Source organism: Chelonia mydas, chromosome 5 (genome assembly GCF_015237465.2).
Source record: "Chelonia mydas isolate rCheMyd1 chromosome 5, rCheMyd1.pri.v2, whole genome shotgun sequence".
Lineage (NCBI taxonomy): Eukaryota > Metazoa > Chordata > Testudines > Cheloniidae > Chelonia > Chelonia mydas.
Window position 1 is genome coordinate 4,757,114 of NC_051245.2, and position 13,516 is coordinate 4,770,629.

The 13,516-nt window shown below is 45.0% G+C and overlaps 1 protein-coding gene across 8 annotated transcripts in view; it reads left to right on the forward strand.

Annotated features, from left to right (window-relative positions):
- Nucleotides 1-13,516, forward strand: part of FAM219A (family with sequence similarity 219 member A) — a 138,849-nt gene that overhangs the window by 104,879 nt on the left and 20,454 nt on the right. For all 8 annotated transcript variants that reach the window (XR_005225847.2, XR_005225848.2, XR_006291304.1 and 5 more), the window contains exon 3: nt 11,075-11,177. Coding sequence is in view for 4 of the 8 variants with exons in the window: in XM_037902201.2 (XP_037758129.1) it covers nt 11,075-11,177 (103 nt within the window). In the remaining 4 variants the exon portion in view is untranslated. The remainder of the gene's footprint in view (nt 1-11,074; nt 11,178-13,516) is intronic.

Sequence of the window (13,516 nt, forward strand, 5' to 3'; positions counted from 1 at the left end):
CGCTGACTATTGGAGGTAAAACTCAATGCAGTGAATATTTCGAACTTTTCTATCAGAGGCCACAAACACATCCATGATTGTCAGCTAAGCTACCCACATACTGTCTGGGCAATACTAGGTCCAAAGATCTGCTCCAAAAGCACCACTTGAGGCAAAGGATACTCTTCATTAGCTGTCAGTAATATTGGAGCTTTTATCCTCTATTTGCTTTAGCTACTACAGGGAAATCTAATAACACATGAGTAGTTCAGATATTCCAGACAGCAGTGGTGCCACTAGCCAGCAAATTAAATTTTCTCACAGCCATAAACTTTTAAAAGCAAATGAAATACAAACCTTTTGTAGGTTATAAAATGTATACTTTTCCCCCTTATAGTGGTCACTTAGCACATATTTTTAGACTCATACAAGTATGTAAGATTATATACATTCAACCATAGTGCAAACCTAGTTACCCAAAGCTCCATTCAAACACTCTTGCTATCAATGGGCACTATGCAGCTGAAAGCTCTGGATGTCTCCTACTACCTTTAGGGTAAGCAGGTTTTTCCTTTACAAGCATCACTTGTCCTAATAAAATATACACCATATTAAACTTTGCTACATGCGTTACTGAACCTAAGTATTTCTTTATAGCCCATCAGGACCTACCGTATAACTTAACGGTGATGCACATACTAATGTAAAATCTATATACCTGATAGATTACTGTTCCACCATCAGTGTGCATGGCACTTTAAATGAAGAGAGAGATGCGGTTATCCATAGTGTGTGCCTTTTTATCTGATACGCTACAACAGAGCTGAGCCAGGCAGAGTCTGTCCATAACCTTTAACTTTCAGTTGAAAATGATGTGTGCTCATGCAGAAATTGCTTCCAGGTGAAACTGCAGTTTTTGTTCACTTTTAAAATGTGTCAGGGAACAGAGCGAGTCTCTAAATTAGGGATGAGTGGTCTGCAGAGTCAAGGTTATAAATTGAAACTGTTTTCATCTGGGGCTGTGCAAGTGAGAATATAAATCTTCAACATTTTAAACTCGATTCTTATAAGTCTCCTCAATATCTCACCCAGTCCATATCGTTTTAAAAAAACATTCCCCTCCTGGAAGGGGATCCAATTTATTTAGTCCACAAACACATTAATACTCCTTACCAGCTTCACTGGTTCCAACATTCTGGGGTCCTATTTATGAAATCCTGCACAAAATCTTTCAAAGTTTCATCTGGGCCCGGCCCCTTCTCCCTGAGGATCTGTCCTCTCTTTAAAGTTCCTTTCCTTCACCGCAGTTCCCAGCTGGGCACAGCCCCTCCTTCCTATGGGTCCGTCTTCCTGCTCTCCCAGCACTTCTTGCCTGGAATTTGGCAATGTCTATAGACCTTCTCCCTGCTGACTTAGGGCCCTGCACAAGCCTTCTTGCTCTCTGCAGGCATCTGCCAACACTTACGTGCCATTCCTTTTCTGTCCAGGCCTCTTTCTTTTCTACAGCAGGTCTGATTGGGTCACCTGGCCTACCAGTCACATGACCTTCATCCTGCCCACCTGGGGAGATGAGTTAAGCTTGTCACAGGTACACTGACACTCCTCTCCTCTTAAGGGGGCAACTACTGTGTGACACCCAGAGTATGTCTACACTGCAATTAGACACCGGCAGCTGGCCCACCTCGCAGGGTCCTAAAGCCTAAACTGCAGCTCAGGCCCAAACATCTACACCACAGTTAAACAGCCCCTTAGCCTGAGCCCCGCAATCCCGAGTCAGCTGGCACGGGCCAGCTCTAGATACCTAACTGCAGTGTAGACGTACCCTCAGTTACTAAAAATAAAAACCTCAAACTTAACTAAACATCGAAGAGGGAAATTAGAGGAGAATGACTTCCAGCAAGGTTCCTTTGTGTTTATGGGATTGGTATTAGTGGTGCCTAGATACGAGGAGCTCATGGAGATAGGGTGTTGCAGAGTAAAGTGTAGGGATATCATTGCTGTCTACCGTTAGGCAGTCAGAGAACCAGTGGTTACTAAACTAGCTCTGATATCTTGTACCACAGCCAGAAGCTCCTTCTTGGAGCAAGCACAGGACTGGGAGCCAAGAGCTCCAGATTTTGAATCTCAGTGCTGCCACAGATACATGATGTGGCCTTGGGGGAAATCAATTAACTGGTTTCCCATCAGCAAAATGTGGATTCTAGATTCACAAGGCTGGTGAGGATAAGTTCAGACTTGTACAGTGTTGTGAAAAAGCAAAATGCTATGTAGATAGATATAGATGCTAAGTGTTAGTTTCATTCCTTTTATTCTCTCACGTTCATAACCACAGGCTTCCTTCACCATCTGTTCTGCTATTGTGGAATGCTTCCCGATACTTAAAAAAAACCTGCATATTTATAAGGTCTAAACACCCCCAAGTTGTGGGGAAGTTTACTTCCCTATATGAATTTTGTGGCTTAGTCTTATCTCCTAGATTTCACACAGGTAACTGAATTATCATCTGATGACCAAAAATAGCTATCATTCTGAAAGATTTCAGAGTAGCAGCCATATTAGTCTGTATTCTCAAAAAGAAAAGGAGTACTTGTGGCACCTTAGAGACTAACAAATTTATGTGAGCACAAGCTTTCGTGAGCTACAGCTCACTTCATCAGATCCGATGAAGTGAGCTGTAGCTCACGAAAGCTTGTGCTCAAATAAATTTGTTAGTCTCTAAGGTGCCACAAGTACTCCTTTTCTTTATTCTGAAAGAGACTCACCTCTTCCCACTGGCTGAAAGTCAAAGGAAAGTAGGAAACAGTATTATCAGGCTGATGGTGAAAAGACCTTTCAGAAACCTCTCCAGGTTAGCATTTTGGAGGAGGGGACTCTTGGTCCATTGGTTAATCTAGGATTAGCTCTGTATCACGTATATAAAGCATAAACTTCCTGTTGCAGTAGGTTCTTAATTAGAAGCTAAGGCATCTGTGCTCCCCAGATCACAGGCCAGCTCTGACTGGCAGGCCTCTTGAGTAGCTGATAGCAGCCTGAAGCTTGCTCCTGGTTAGGCCAGCTATTAGCAGTCCCCAGGGGATGAAACAGCAGCCGGAGTTCATAAGGAAACGTAGCTGACTTTTTCTGGAGATATCTGGATTCATAAAACCCTGGTCCAGCAAGGACCTTTGAGTGCAGATTTATGAACATGCTACCGCTGGTCAATTCTCACAATTACCTGTAGCTTGTTAGGTCAGGAAAACTTAAGGTGCTTTAGCCAAAAAGACCTGAGCCGACCAACCCATCTTGGACACTGGATGGCTCAGTTACCTAAAGCGCATTTATCTGTCGCGGCTGATCTGGCACAACAGTACTGAGGAGGCGGGAGCATAACCTGGTTTCAGGTAATATTGTTTTGAATAATCAAGGTTGTATTTTGTGGCATATGAACTTTAATCCCTGCCCCACGTCCCTGGAACAGAGCTACCTGAGGACAAAGATTTTCATTTCTAATCTTCCTCTTCAACGCAGGCAGCATTCCTAGGCCACCTGGCTTCTAACATGCAAAGGCCCAGTCGTGCCTCACTTTACAGTGTGAATGCCAGGCCTGTGGTTTCAATACCTTTTCCAGGTCTCATCAGAAAAAGCAGTTGTTACAATTTACCGTTCTGCTGAGTGCTGCTACACAACAGGTGGATTGGTTTACTGCTCTGCCATACGCCCATGTTTGGTGCACATGCAAAGCTCTCACTGATGTGCACATTGCAAGGGAAAATGTACCGTAAAGACGCGACAGTCCTGACTGAGGGAGACCCTCTGTCAGAGCTGAAAGTTAGTGAAGGTTTTCTATTGGCTGGATGCATGCTAATGTCCCTCAGCTGCATTACAGGAGGGAGGGTAATGCTGGGGCTTGGTTCTGAAGTAGGAGTTGTGATCAGCATTTCACTCTTTTTTCCCAGTCTCGCCCAAGACTCCATTGATCATTCAGCAGAATGCAAATGGACAGAGAAATTTTATTTCCTGTATAATTTATATTTTCTGCTTCCCCAAGAAGGTAGGAATTCATCAGGACGTGGAATTCATCCCATACTCGGCAATGGTCGGGGATGGGGCTGCACAGAGCCAAACATCTCTGATCATCTCATTTCATAGAACTTAATACGTCTTTTTCTATCTCTATGTCACATGCAACTAATTTCCCTTTCTTTCCCCATCCTTCAGATCCTATGAACCAGTGCAGGATTGTTCCCTATAGCAGAGCATAATCTCTCGGTAGCTACAGGCAGTATTGTAGGACTTGGAGGAAATAATATTGGGTAGGATTTGAACCTTAAGTGTTGCTCTTCAGCATAGCCTGAACTGATGTCCACCCTGCTTAAACTCTGCATGTTTTGCCTCATGTTTGCAAAGACAACAGTTCTGTAGAGGACTGCGCCTTTTTTGAGCAGAATGCTAAGCAAACTGAATACTAACCATAGGAAAGACATACAAAACTGATTTAATTATAGAGTGCAACAAAGCACAAACATTTATTCGTTCAGTGTTATCATTGTAAAAAGGGCAGGAGCACATTGAAATGGGTTATGATTTTTTTAACAGACTGAAATAAATCACTGGGAATAGCGCTGAAGATTTTTTTTCTAACTCCAATTTTATAAATTGGAAATTTCACCTGCTCATCTGCTATATTTATTCATCCTCTCTTGTAATACAAGAACAAGGGAACAGTCAACAAAATTGAAAGGTAACTGTTTCAAAATGACAGAAGAAAGTACTTTTTACTCAATGTGCAGCTAATCTGTGGAACTCATTGCCACAGTATTCCATTGAGGCAGTGAGCTTGGTTGGATTCAGTAAAGTAGATATTGATGTGGATAATGAGAACATCCACAGTTACATTAGCGAGTATTTGGGAGGGGGGGTTGTCTTTTTTAAAAAGGACCTAAACCCTTCATTAATTGATGAGGATTAGGTAGAAACTTCCCCTGTGGGCAGGTAATTGTCCACTGTGAGGTTTCTTGCGCCTTCCTTGAAAGCATCAGGAGCTGGCCAGATGTAAGCATTTTGGGGCAGGTACTGTCTTCCTATTTATTTTGTTCAGCTCTTAGTATGATGGGGTATGATCTTGATTAAGATCTCTGGGCACTACTGTAATATACATAAAGATCACTGCAAGGATCCTGGATTAGATGGACCATAGCTTTGATCAGTCTGGCAACTCCCATTATTCTATGCTTCTTTATGCCAAATAAATTAATTCAACATCATTTATAGCTTATATATCTGCGAGCTTCTGAATTGGTTATCTTGTCTCAAGCAAAGTGCTTGTTGGGGTAGCACTTGGAGCAAGAAATGAAGATCTTCACCGTGGGAGATGGGGAGGGGAGACATTGTGCTGAATTTCTCCCTTTCTCTATGCTGTTTGCATTATTATTATGATTTATTATTATTTGTATTGCAGTAGTGCCTATAGGCCAGGGCTACATAGTGATAGGCACTGTACAAACATCTCACAGAGATGGTTTCAAAGCTTGCAATCTAAACTTGAGATGATACAACAGATGCGTATGACACAGAGAGAGGGGGTGGGGGCGCAAAAGAGAACAGTGACACTAATGGACAGCGTAGTAAGCAGCCGTCTCAGTGCACCAGCTGGCTAACCAGTGTCAAGTGTTAGGGCTTCAAGGAGAAAACCCTTAAAAGCCAATTGTCGGTTTTATTCGTAAGTTACCCACATTTTTCTACTGTTTGTGCAGCCCACCCTTTTTAATAAAATATCTACATGTGATGTGAATAAGATTAAAATGCTGCAGAGACTGAAGAAACCAGATAGTGCAGTAAAGAAAGGAGAAAACGTGAGAGCTAGTGCAATGATGTGGCAGGCCCTGTTCTAGCTTTCCCTTTCCCAGGGCCGTTCAGACCTGCTCTGCAGCATTACAGGCAGCCAGCTCCCTCTCCTCTTTTGTGCACACTGCCCTACATGTTTTCCTTCCTGTATAATGTCAGTGATTAGCATAAATGGAAGTGGTGCAGCTAAATTCCCCTGTGCACTGGGCTGGAAACATATCCCCATCTGTGTTCACTGATCCATCTGCCGAAACGGAAACCAAACTGCTGCTTGCATCCACTCAAGTGTGGATCCTTGTGCGTTATGCTGAACACTACATAATCTATTAAAGATGAGACGGGAGCTTCAAAATCCTAATCGGGCATCCGCAGCAGCAGGTCCCTCAATGGTAATTGGCACAAGCAGGCTACTTCACACCCTCTCCACTTGCCCATTCTGCTTTTCCGCAGAAGTACCTAAGTGTGGCATGAACATGGGATTAAGCAAAGTTGAGCTCTCCTCCTAGTGTAACGTGTGTGTTCATATTGCACATATCTAGTCTTCCAGAGTCACGTTTTGGAAATGGGACAATAAACCTGACTGCTGTAAACGTGCATTTAAATAAAAAAGGTGATGACAACTAAGGGCATGGCTACACTTGCAGATGTAGAGTTCTTTGAGTTAAACCCGCCTTCGGAGAGCGCAGTAGGGAAAGTGCTGCAGTCTGTCCACACTGAAAGCTGCAAGCGCACTGGCGTAGCCACATTTGCAGCACTTGCAGCGGCATTGGGAGCGGTGCATTATGGGCAGCTATCCCAGCATGCCAGTGACTGCAGCGTGCTTTTCAAGTGGGGGTTGGAGTGTGACAGGGAGTGTGTCGTGTGTATGTGGGGGGAGAGAGGGTGGGTTTTTGGGGGGCTGAAAACATGTCAGCGTGCTGTCTCGTAAGTTCAGACAACAGCAGACCCTCCTCTCCCCGCCGCCTCCCTCTCTCACACACAGCATTCCACACTAATGGTTGCTTTGTCTCGGAGCAGATAAGCAGCCGGCTGTCAGAAACGGAGCTTTCAAAGGGCATATCCGCATTCCTGCAGCGATTCAAAAGCAATGACAAGAGTGGCCACTTAAGGGGATTATGGGACGTTTCCGGGGGCTGATCAGAGCGCAGTAATGCAACACCTCATTCACACTGACGCCCGGGCGTTTCAGCCGCTACGCAACAAGCATTAATCTTCTCGCCGAGGTGGAGTACCAGGAGCACTCTAGCCGTGGAGTCAGAGCGCTCTACGTGCCTTGCCAGTGTGGACAGGTAGTGAGCTAGGGCGCCCGGGGCTGCTTTAATGCACTCTAACTCGCAAGTGTAGCCAAGCCCTAAGTGAAGCAGAAGCTAAATGACTCCTTTCAAACACTAGGTAATGGCTTCCAAGGTAGCCATGGTTTGGGTGGGATTTCATCATTATTCTGTCCTTATGCTGAATTGTTTGTGACATTTCAGAAAAAGCTGAACAGCCCTGTTTTGTCTTGTCTTCCCCAACCTTGCATCTTCTCTTGGGTTTCTGAGGCATAAGCTTTTTACTACAGCAAAAACACCAGACATAAAAGATTGGAAATGGCTTTCTGTAATTCATTGTGAGCTGTTTCCTCCTTTGTTCCTGTGAAATTTCTTGAAATCCCATTTCTTCAGGATTTCTTCTTGCCTCACTGAACATAATCAGGAACTCCCATTAACTTAAATTCCCAAGTTTTCGGACACTTGAGAGTTGTTCAACACTTGGCGGTTTTGATGGCCTCGGCTCCTTATGAGCTGTGATCGATTTTCTATCAAGTTGCTTTGCATCCTGAGAAGTTCATTGCATGTACTGGGAATGCTACATGCAGTGTGATCAGTCCTGGATGGGGTGAGAGGAAGAGCCTTGTAGCATCCAACAGCGGTAAGACCAAAAAATGAAGGACAGGCTATGCCCCTACCATCTTTTGCTATGATCCCATTAGATTTCACAAACTAAGCAGAAACAATCTGGATGAGTCCTTGGAGGGTAAACTCAAGCAAGTAAACAGGGAACTCAATAGGTCAAACTCTTCCCACTGACAGTACTAAAGCCATTGCCTCCCTCTGATATTAATACAGGAGCTGCCAACTCTTGGATGAAACACAAAACGTCCTTAATGGTGACTGGAGGTTTTATGGCTCTTTATAAAAGTGGCCCTTTCGTGTGCTGGTCAGATTCAACCATGGGTAATTGTATTGTGCCTACCAGAATTCACCTTGCGGTTTGCTGATTATTCTGTTCATTTCTTTCTGTCCTAGACTGTTGTGTTGTGCATTGTTCAATACATCCCCTGTTCTAGTCTCAACCCTGACTGGGTGAATGTTGGCTGTGTAGAAGTTGTTGTGTAGCTGGAACACGTGGTGGCTGCTGCAGTTAAGGTTAGCTGTAGCCTTCAATATGGTACTTGTCACTGCAGTGACTGAGCACAAACGTTAATTAATCCGTCCTCTCCCCAGCCTTTGAGATGAGGCAAGGCATGACTGCCTGACTCACAGATGGGAACTAAGGCAGAGTGACTTGCCTGAGGTCACAGAGGAAGTCCCTGTTAGAGCTGGAGATAGAACCCAGATCTCCATCTTCCAAGCCCAGTGCCTTAACTTCAAGACTGCCCTATCTCCCTTAGCTTGCCTAAGCATTTCCATTCTGTAGGGCCTGTTCCCATTGCTTCTTAAGCTGAACATTCGCCTTTCAGGATGACATTTTCCAGGCTGAGTGTCTGCCCGAGGGTGAACATTTTCAGAGTTTCAGAAAATGATGTGCTCTAGCTTAAAACGAGATTTCAGGTGGTGGTGGTGACAGTCCCTTTTAGGAAGTGTGACTATCAGCAGCAGTGTTTGGGGGAATACTTGCGCTAGTGGACTGGATGTTCTGGGACCACGGTTTTCAGAGTAATATTCTTTTACTTTTATACACAATTGTGACTATTAAAATTGCGCTGGCTGATGGTTCGTGGTACTGAACTCTACTGGGCTGCTAGCAGACCTTGTTCAGTCGAGGGCCTGTGGCTTTGGAATTTGCATCAGTCGGTGGCACAATGGAGCCAACAGTTGACAGACTTCACAGGACGATGCTATTTACTGAACTAGTTTAGCGTCAGGTCACTTACTTCGTCTTGCTCCTTCCTGTGGCGGCTGATACGCTTGGTGGCCGCATCGGTGGCTCTGATCAAAACTATCCATAGTGAGTAATTTAATTTTAACTTGTGCTCTAACAGCTTTTTGTAAATATGCACTTGCAGGTCTGTCGACGCTGAACTCAGAGGTGTGACTGCAGCAAGTGTCGACATACCCGAGCTAGCTTTAATCTCGCTAGCCCAAACAACCAGAGAAGTGAAGTTGCTGGAGCATGGGCTCGCTATTCAATTACATACCCAGTGTCCCAGCCATGCTGCCATGGCTTCGCTGCTACGGTTATTCAAGCTAGCGAGTTCAAAGCTACCCTGAGTCTGTCTACACGTGCCGTAGTCTCCCCTCTGCTTGCAGTGCAGGCATGCTCTAAGTGTCATATTAAGCACTCTTGAAAATTTTACCCCAAGTCACGAAATAGGAAGAGAAGGGGCCATACAGGAGACATTGGCTCACTCCAACCCACACACTTGCCTGGCAGAACAGCACTGCCATTCCCTATTTGCGTTCGGAAGCTATGTGGAGTCAGGTGCCTTTTACGAATTATGAAACCTCTTTGAGCTGCCAATGCTTTTCCAAGGCTGGTATTGTCTGTACATTTGAATGCACAGCCAGAGGCCTCCGTTACATTACAGAGAGGCAGTTGCCTTTTTGCAGTCAAGGTTGCAACCAGCTTCTACCACAATGCCCTGTTGTATCCCCATATGTCTTTGGCAAGGAAAACTGAGATATACCAGATGTCTGAAGGGGAGATGACCAATCCATGTTTGGGTTACGTCATGAAAAATCACCCTGATTTGAAATGTTGACTCCTGTCCAATGTCTGCCTCCCTCTAGCACATACCAGTGAGAATTATGGGCCCAATCTTGTTCCTATAGATGTCAATGGGAGCTTATTCACCATTGACGTCAGTGGGATAAGAACTTGTGCACAGTTTGCGTATGTTCTGTTCTATATAGTTTCAGAGCCCATCACCTTAATATCTGAATACCGCTGTTGGCTGATTGCCCCTTCGAACATAAGGTGGTTCTATTACTGAAAGCAGAATTCTTCTTTTTGGCTGACTGTTTTCCTCTGCTGTTATTTTCATTGTCTTTCCCACATTTCCCCCTCTTGTTTGTTGCACCCACTTATTGCCTTTTGTCTAATATTAGATGCCTAGCTTGTTTGGATTGAGATCATGTCTTCCTGTATGGCTCTACAGCACCTAGTGTAATGGGCTCCCATCCTTATTGGAGTCTCTGGTCACTACTGCTATAGGAATAATGCATAGACTGTCTTAAGGACCTACCTAGGACTCATTCTGCAAGGAGGCAAGTTTGTGGAGCTGGGTTCTAATCCTAGCTCTGGGGGTGAGCAGTTTATTAGGGAGAGGTCGTAGTCTCTTCCTAATTAAAGCTGATTTTGATCCCCACTTATAATTCCGAAAAATCCTCCGGCTGTTGCATTTTTAAGGTTCCAGCTCATTGGCCACTAGAACCTTGAGCAAACTAAAGTACGGTTTGAAAATCATGCAAAATGCTCAAAGATCAACATTTAAACAATTATCTCAAGAAATGAGGGGTAAGGACAGAAAAGAACAATGAGATTCAGTGTGGGGAAGAATGTGATCGTACCCCTGGGGACACGATAATAATCAGTCTAGAACTGAAAGGAGCTTGAAGGTAATAATCCTTCAGGAAGTGGAAACTATTAGGTTGTGGGATTGTCTCCCAGGAAAATGGTCAAAAACTAGATTGGACCAAGCACTAAAACCAGTACTATGCACAACGTCCTGCATTGGTGGCAGACTCTTTGCCATTTTCAGCTTCTGAGAGTGCCGACTTGAACCCCTTCCTGGCAGTCCCAACAGAGTCAAAGCTTTCATGGGCTAGCTGCCCCTTCCCCCACTCCAACACCGGAGTAAGGCATGAGGCATCTTATAGAGCGGGGTAGAATAGGGACAGAACTGTCACGTTCCTTGAGCTGTCCATGCTTTGGAGATCAAGAACTTCGCTCTCTGGCTTCTAATCCTCGCCACACCTTTCACCAGCTCAGAATTCAGTTTCAGCGGCTGCATGGTAGCCAGGAAAATAATGTTACTAACTTTGTTTTCCCCTTTGTGTTCCTTATACAGAGAAGCAGAGGGAGTTAGCTCGTAAGGGGTCCCTGAAGAACGGCAACATGGGAAGCCCAGTTAATCAGCAGCCCAAGAAGAACAATGTGATGGCTCGAACAAGGTAGAGGATTTCATAATGTTCAAGTATGTATGCAGTGCACCACCCATCCCCGGTGTACTTCCCTGGGGACTGGCACTGTCATCATGCGGAGCTGACTTCACACAACAGTAATGATGGCTCTCTCAGGGTCTGGCAAGCCACAGACTCTGTGTGCTGCTTTGGGGAGTCAGAGTCAAGGTACAGCCATCCAGGAGAGCTGCTGGGGTACCTTGGCAGACTGGGTGGTCTTTATTGAAAGCAGGACTAAACCCGAGGTCCAGTCTGATTGACTGCAATGTTCCTGGTAATCCAAAACACCTTGTAATCCTATGAATAGGAGATTGCACAGTACTGCTTCAAAAGAACATCACCCTGATTTAGGGCTTATCTCTGACATGGCTGGTTTTATCCCAGTAATTTTGCTGCTCTTTTTGAATTCAAATGCTTCCAAATATCGGTTGACTTAACAAAGGCCTGTGAATTGCCCGTCTGTGTGCGTTTTGCCATATATTTCCTCTGGGCTCTAAACAGCATGACCAAACTTTCTCAGAGCTGCTCACGCTCACAGATAACTGACAATATTTAGTTTGTGTTGCTGGCACTAGTCAACTGGAAAAAAAAAAAGTTCATGATTGTATATTTTCTTGGATCCCATTTTGTTTTGTCTGTCCAAGGTCCAGTACAGTAGAACCTCACTCAGTGAGTATTAATGAGTTGGAACACCACTGAGTATCAGGGAGGGGGACAGTCATTGAGGGGAAGAGTTTGAGTGCCACCAGAAGGGTGCCGTTTATACCTAGCCAATCATCAGCGTAGAATTACAGTGAAGACAACTTCAGAATGTTGGTGAAACCTGGATGCTTACTGGCAGATGAGAACGTTGTCTAGTTCACCATATGTTGAATAGAATGGAAACCTTAGGTTAGATCCTCTCTCTGTGCTACACATCCACCTGATGAGAGATTCTTTGCTGAAAAAAGAAAAGGAGGACTTGTGGCACCTTAGAGACTAACACATTTATTTGAGCATAAGCTTTCGTGAGCTACCCTGATGAAGTGAGCTGTAGCTCACGAAAGCTTATGCTCAAATAAATGTGTTAGTCTCTAAGGTGCCACAAGTCCTCCTTTTCTTTTTGCGGATACAGACTAACACGGCTGCTACTCTGAAACCTGTCTTTGCTGAAAAAAATCTCAAGCACCCGCAGCGGCAATTGTAAATCACGCCAGAGTTTTATTTTTAAGTAACTTTGATGGCTGCAGAACATATCACATTGTTTCTAGTTTGTTTGGAAGCTCAAAACTGTATAGAAGTCTCAAAGCCCTTCGTTGCTAGCAAGAGATGCAGCAAATGTAACTAGGGTGGAATGGAATGTAGGAAAAGTTAACTTGGGTTGTCTCTATACACCCTTCATCATAGTATCCGAGCATTTCCCAAGTCAAGGCTGGATATCGGGAAAAACTGCTACATGCGAGTCGCATCATACGCACATTTAACTTATGCAAATTCAACTATACGCGCTTGGCAAAAAAAAGAAAAATAAATAAAATTGAAAAAAAAGAACAATTCCGCCCACCATTCCACTCAATGAGCATATGTCCCGGAGTGAGCGTGAGATGGGAGACGTGAATCTGCTGTTCCCTCAATCGGTCTCCGTTCCCGCGTACCTCTCCTGGCGGTGGAGTACAGGAGTCGACCGGAGAGCGCTCAGGGGTCGATTTATTGCGTCTAGACTAGTTGCGATAAATCGATCCCCTCTGGATCGATCGCTGCCCGCCAGTCCGGCGGGTAGTGTAGTCACACCCATAGTGTGAGCATCTTACCACGCTGAGTGGATTCTAGTGCAGGGGTCAGCAACCTTTGAGAAGTGGCGTGCCAAGTCTTCATTAATTTAAGGTTTGGCATGCCAATAATACATTTTACATTTACACTGGCCAGCGACCGGAACCCGAGACTGGCAGCGGGCTGAGCAGCGCCAGCGGCCAGGACCGCTCCGCCCACTGCCGGCCCTGGGTTCCGTTCACCCAGGCCGGCAGCGAGCTGAGTGGGGCCGGCGGCCGGGACCCCGGCTGGCAGCGAAGTGCCGCCAAAAATCAGCTCGCGTGCCGCAGGTTGCCAACCCCTGCTGTACAGGGTTGTACAGCATACACAAAACCATGTACAGTATACTGTACTGTACTGTGTGGGTGATTTAAGGGATTTTCAAGGGTAATTTTGACTATATGCAATTTTCTCCTTACGCGTTGACTTTAGAACCTAACCCCCTGCGTAAGATGCAACTCGCCTGTACTTTGAAATATTAGACTGTGGATTAGCTTCCCTGAGGATGTGGTGGAAGCCCTGTTGCTTGCCAAATTTAAGAA